Source organism: Musca domestica, unplaced genomic scaffold, assembly GCF_030504385.1.
Source record: "Musca domestica strain aabys unplaced genomic scaffold, Musca_domestica.polishedcontigs.V.1.1 95, whole genome shotgun sequence".
NCBI lineage: Eukaryota > Metazoa > Arthropoda > Insecta > Diptera > Muscidae > Musca > Musca domestica.
This window is the reverse complement of record NW_026712445.1, coordinates 1,541,919-1,548,430: the sequence shown is the minus strand read 5'-3', so window position 1 is coordinate 1,548,430 and position 6,512 is coordinate 1,541,919. Positions and strand designations below refer to the sequence as shown.

The 6,512-nt window shown below is 36.5% G+C and overlaps 1 protein-coding gene across 1 annotated transcript; it reads left to right on the top strand.

Moving 5' to 3' along the window:
• The first annotated feature begins 2,558 nt into the window (after positions 1 to 2,558).
• LOC131807055 (uncharacterized) lies at positions 2,559 to 6,182 on the top strand. The gene is made up of 4 exons (XM_059132079.1): positions 2,559 to 2,934; positions 2,996 to 3,329; positions 3,382 to 4,176; positions 4,233 to 6,182. The coding sequence occupies exons 1-4, from the start codon at positions 2,780 to 2,782 to the stop codon at positions 5,880 to 5,882; spliced, it is 2,934 nt and encodes a 977-aa protein (XP_058988062.1). The 5' UTR covers positions 2,559 to 2,779; the 3' UTR covers positions 5,883 to 6,182.
• The last annotated feature ends 330 nt before the right edge of the window (positions 6,183 to 6,512 follow it).

Below are 6,512 nucleotides of genomic sequence, written 5' to 3'. Positions count from 1 at the left end.
CGTCTTCACAGAGTTGTATTAATGCGTACTAACAAAGAGCGACATACGTGTTTTCTCGAGTGAGTATGTTCAGTGTAGGAGAGTTTTAATAGAATTGTCATTCGTCTTCAATTCAATATTTTTCAGGAAAAAAAATACAATTTTGAAAAAATAGATATGCCGATTCAATGAATATTTTAAGTCAAAGCTCATTTCAATTGTTACTACTTTATTAGTAACATATGACATATCTAACAGATGCCAAATAAATACATTGATCCCTGAATTGCAGGATTGCATGGTGAAAAAATGGACAGATAAGGCCTAATAGAATAAAATGTTGACAGTTGTGTTCAGAGACTTTGCGAAGAACTTAAGATTGTATAATTAAAAGGTATTCTAGAGCTGATTATCAAAGATGGGAACCCCGATGATTACAATTTGTTTCTAAGTGTTCCAGGTATTTCATTCATCTTTCGCGCTATTTGACTCATTTTAAAAATGAACAAAAAATATCAAATAAATGAAAACATCTTGTCGGATATAATTTTGAATAATTCTGACAGGAAGCGGGCATAGCCTCAGGGCTGTATTTCTGTTATTTTACGAAGCTATTCTAAATCCTTATTGTACCATGGATTAATTTACATTGAAATTTGACAAGGTAAATTACAAAAAAGGCAGAGATGGGTACACTTATTTGAAATGACCCACTTAATTTTACCATGGGAGCATCATAGAATTAAACAAATAAAAAAAGACCGTTTTGCTGTTAAACTTTTCAAAAAACCATAAAGTGTGTGAGGTCGTTGTATGTGGCCATACCAAAACGGGAATCTCCATAGACAATTTTATACTTCAAGTATTATCATCAACCAAATCTTCTTAAAAACAAAATTTGAAACAATTTTATGGGTAAATGTGACTAGGATTATCAAAATGCCGGATATCGGGATTTACCGCTATATGAGATACCATTACGAACTACAAATCACAATTTCTAGACAAATCCGTGGAAAATGTGGCATAAATCATCAAAATACGGAATATCTGGAGGTATCATTATGTAGGGGCCATACAAAAACCTGAACCTATACACACAATGTTTTTCCACAGGAGCTGGAATCTATTATAACCCCCAAGTACCAATTTATAGATATATCCGTGGAAAAATGTGGCAAAAATCGTGACAATACCGGAGGTACCGTTATATGAGGGCCATACAAAACGTGAACCTATACATACAGTGTTTTGCCACCGGAGTTATAACCTCCTATGATCTACAAATACCAATTTTTAGGCAAATCCGTGAAAAAATGTGGCCAAAATTATCAAAATACCGAAGGTATCGTTATATGGTGGCTATATCAAAACGTGGACCGATATACCTGATTTTCATTACAAACCATCCTAGACATAATACAAATCGTTGCTCAAATAACGTGGGATCTATGGTGATTTCAACAGACAGATGGACATTTTATACTGATTATATATACTTTATGGGGTCTACGATAAATATTTAGGAATGTTACAAGCGGAATGGAAAGTTAATAGTCCTTCCGTTTCAAAGTGGAGGGTATAAAAAGGAACACCATTTACGATTTAGTAATAGATACTAAAAGCCCTATAAGAACTATAAGACTTGGGAGCATTGATATGTCAAAAATTTTATTTTTTTTTTCAAAAGAAAAAATATACGACACAAACCGGAGGTTATTATGAAAAAATATTTCATTCAAAATTTTCAATTTCAAAGTAGTTTTGACAGTTCAGCAGGTGCGTCGATGCACCTGTATTCAATTGAACCATGGTTCTTACTCGTTTTGGCAAGTTCTTATGGAAGTAGAGTTGAAATTAATTTCAAATTGTCATTATCGATTTAAAGACTACGTCCTTAATTCCACTATGAATTTACCGAACACCCCTAATTTGGACATGTCGGTATTAAAATGATCACTGAACGTACCACATATATGTTTTGAGTTGTTGTTGGTAGTGTTAGTACCCAGCGAACCAAATGACGGATGTTCGGCTCATCTGGTCCAAGTCTAAAGTTTTTCCGACGCATCTGACCGAGTATGTCAGAATTCTGTTTATTTATGTTTTTATTTGTGCTTACAATTATGAAGTTATTCGACTTTTTAGTTGAACTTTATTCTCAACAAATGTTTTCCATTACATTATGACACAGAGCGTTATTCGACAAAGACTTTAGTATTTCTTAAGAACTTTCTTTAAGCCGAAAACTGTTAAAAGTCTTGTTCGACAACTCTAATTTTCCTTCAGAATGTCCCAATAATATCCATGCAAGTTCGGGCAGACTTTATTTCCAATGAAGATAAACATGCCAATCACTCCATATTACTTTCGGTCCGATCTCGGACAATATAGTTCGCTGGGTTGTGACTGCAACTGACGTTTTCAAGGCTAAAACAACTAGTTCCGCGCTCTCTTTAGTGAAGATGTTCAATTTTCCTCACGTCTCATTCGTAAACAACAGAGTACCCAAGTCTTTGCTTTCTGTTTATTTTTTATCGCGTATTCCTTTGTGGCCTTCATATTCGTTTCGTCGGTTCGTTTTTCATTTTTGTTTCCACGCTCGCAACGAACAATCAACCAACACCAAGGGAATTGGACACATTTGTTTGTTGGACGGGATTATTTAAAAAATATTATGATTTATTTATCAATAAAATAATACAACAAATTCTATTAGAATCAAACGATAATTCAAAAATCAAGAAAAACAAATGCCAGGTTCGTGGGGAAATCAACGACGTGAAACTGGCAAATCAAAATGTGGTTAATTAGCAACAGAATTAGAATTCCATTACTAACTTGTGCATGGCGAACTTTTATTCTTATTACAATACTGAATGTTAGCAGCTTTAGCAAATCCAATTATGTACGCGCCTTGAAACACTATACCAAAGAACGAAAATTAGAGTTACGGTAAGTGGGTTAGTTTGGAAGCCCTCTTCTGAAATCGCTAATTCATGTCTGTCTTTTGTAGTGAACAAGTACGTGGCATGTTTCAACATGCCTATGAAGGATATTTGAAATATGCCTCAGATTATGATGAACTGAGACCGCTGACGTGTGATGGAGTAGATACATGGGGTAGTTATTCCCTGACCATGATTGATTCCCTGGATACACTGGCCACAATGGGGAATTTCACTGAGTTCCGAAGAGTAGCAAAGCTATTGGAGGAAAAAATGGACTTTGACAGAGATATAAATGTGTCGGTTTTTGAAACCAATATACGTATTGTGGGAGGTCTACTATCTGCCCATTTATTGTCCAAAAAGGCTGGAGTAGAGTTGGAGAAGGGATGGCCATGTCAGGTATGCAAAATGATTTGATTCGTAAATTTGAAATAATAAAATTCTTTTTTAGGGTCCGCTGTTGCGTATGGCCGAAGATGTGGCCAAACGTTTGCTGCCGGCTTTTGACACGGCCACCGGCATGCCTTATGGTACGGTGAATTTACGTTATGGTGTTCCCAAGGGAGAAACCTCCATAACATGCACAGCTGGGGTTGGCACTTTGCTGGTGGAATTCGGTACCTTATCACGTTTGACGGGAAATACTATCTACGAAGAAGTGGCCTTGAATGATTTACACTCGCTGTGGAAGAGGAGGTCCAATATTGGCTTATTTGGTAATCATATAGATGTACAAAGTGGTCGTTGGACAGCTTTAGATTCTGGAATCGGTGCTGGCGTCGATTCCCTTTTCGAGTATATGGTCAAGGGAGCAATATTATTACAGAGGCCGGAATTGTTGGACATGTTCCATACAGCCCGCCAGCAAATAGATAAATATTTACGCCATGAAGACTGGTATGTGTGGGCTAATATGAATAAGGGCCAGGTTACATTGCCGGTTTTCCAATCTTTGGAATCCTTTTGGCCTGGCATCTTGAGTATGATCGGCGATAGATCGCCGGCCATTAAGACAATGGCAAATTATGCCAGTGTTTGGAGAAAATATGGTTTCTTGCCCGAATTTTATACCATAACAACTGGTGAAGCTGCAGCTAATCGAGAGAGCTATCCCCTGCGCCCTGAACTTGTCGAATCGGCAATGTATTTGTATAGGGCTTCAAAAAATGAATTCCTTTTGGAGCTAGGTGAAAGTATGCTGCAAACCATTGAACATAGTGCCAAAACCAGATGTGGATATGCCACAGTAAGTAGAAGTAATAGCATAATTTGAATTAAATCATAGCAGTCGACTATTTTTAGATACGTAATGTGGTCACCCATGAAAAGGAAAATCGCATGGAGTCATTCTTTCTGTCGGAAACCACAAAATATTTGTATTTACTTTTCGATGAAGATAATTTCCTGCACAACGATGCTGCCAAGGGAGAAATCATAGAATTAGGTGCCAGCAATGGTGGCGGACAATGTGTTATCAATACAGGACCTTATATATTCAATACCGAAGCTCATCCCATTGACATGTCAGCTTTGTATTGTTGTTATGATCACAAACAGGACATGTTCGATGGTTTGGATTTGCAGAACTTCAGCGACTCGACGTTGGCCAAAAGTGATTATGATTTAAATATAAAAGATAAGGTAGAAAGTGATTCCTATTGTTCCCGCCCAGTAAATCGGCAACCCGTGAAGAGAGTAACGAGACCAAACGCCAAAGCTGGAAAACCACAGCCTCCACAGGAACCCAGCATGGCAGTGGATATTGAGGTTTTCGATGAAAACAATAAACCAGCTGGAGATATTTTGGTAGAATCATTTGAACGGGTTAAAAATGAGCAAATTACCATGACCAGAGCACCACCAACCATTGATGGCTCGCAACTTCGCAATCAATTAACGGTTTCAGATTTACAAGATTTCTTTGCCAAGAGACGTGAGCATTTTAAAAATCCCCAGGAAGTTTTAGATTACACTGTGAAATTTTTAAAGAACTTTACCTTGGATCCATCGTATATTTTAAGTCTAAAACTTTTTGATAAGACCGTGACCGAATATCTGGGATCGGCTACGCAAAAAGAATACAGCAGTACCACCAAAACCCTGTGGGATATATATGTCTTAAAACATAAATATCAAATGAATATGAAACTATTGATGACATTCAATTTACATGTGCTTGATGATTTTGACAGCAAAATGGTGGAAAAGGTCCTGATGGTCTTGGCGGGAGATCAAACTGATGTCACCAATAATATTATATGGAATAAAATGACTGAACTTTATGTGGAATATTCCAAATCGCTAACAAATACCACCGAAATGCAAAATTTCCTATTGAAAATCCTCATTAATGGCTCTGAGGAAAAACCGGGTAATTTCAAAGCATTGCTTACAGATCAAGAAATTCAAAAATTGTCCAATGAACATGTGGATGTATCGCAACATTTAAAGGAATTTTCCTATGCCAAACGGATTGTGGAAGCTGAGAAACGTGTCACAGATACCTTTGAACAATTGCAAAAGCTAATGTCCGATATAAATACCAAACAAAAGGGAGATAACAAAAAAGGAGGGCAAACAATTACACAAACTACAGAGTCTAAGGCTAAAGCAGATACCACCAAGAAAAATCCCACTGCGACGGATAAGAACAACAATTCCCCTATAACAAATACAACTTCGCCAACAGCCTCTAGTGTGGGCACCAATCTCATGCATTCCCCTCCAACCAAAGACAATGAAAATAATTCCGTCTCAGTTTGGACCCACTTGGTTGACACATTTTTGGGCAAAAGTTCATCGCAAAAATTCAAATTTGATGCCGGCGAACTGTTACAAAAAACTCGCAAATCTCTGGAACAATATCAATCGTTGGATATTAATTATAATTTGCTAACATGTGCTCGTCCTAGATTTATTGAACAATTTGCTTATCGTTACTATCATCCGTGAGCATAATCTGACAATGTATCCACATCGGAAAAAAACGTTTGTATATTTTTATATATATATATGTATTTATATTAAAGACTGTTGTTGAACCGGGGTGCCGAGCAAGGAGAATTGGAAAAAATGGATATTGTAAATAATTAAGCAATAAATAGTTAAATGCAAGAAAAAAATATGGAAACCTCGAAAAAGAGATACAATCATCATTCCACCAAATCGATCGTGCGTTGTGTTAGTTTCGTTGACAAACTGTGTGACTGAGTGTGATTTGATTATGAAGAAAATAAACTATTGCAACAAGAAGTAGAATTGTTTTATTCTCAAATAATTAAATATGAACGGGGCAGCAAAATAATGGAAAATAAAGTATGAAAAGACGTTAGTCAAAGAAGGCACTAAAGAAATCCATTTCGTAAATAATACTAAGGCAGCAGCCAGGAAATGTTTACTCTGGTCAGATACATACGATGACTAAAATTTAACCTTCAAAAAATACAAGGAAGTCGAAACCGAGGAATTTTTTTCTGGCTCAAAGGATAGGCAACCATATGCTGAGTTATTATTTCAATTTTTTCTAAAAAAAGATATGTCCAAGTCTGAAAAATCAAAACTTTATTCAAATGGTATTAAGAC

Coding starts and splice junctions, on each gene's coding strand:
- LOC131807055 (XM_059132079.1), top strand. CDS start 2,780: ATGTGGTTAATTAGCAACAGAATTAGAATTCCATTACTAACTTGTGCA. Junction 2,935..2,995: donor GAACGAAAATTAGAGTTACG/GTAAGTGGGTTA, acceptor TGTCTTTTGTAG/TGAACAAGTACGTGGCATGT. Junction 4,177..4,232: donor CCAGATGTGGATATGCCACA/GTAAGTAGAAGT, acceptor GACTATTTTTAG/ATACGTAATGTGGTCACCCA.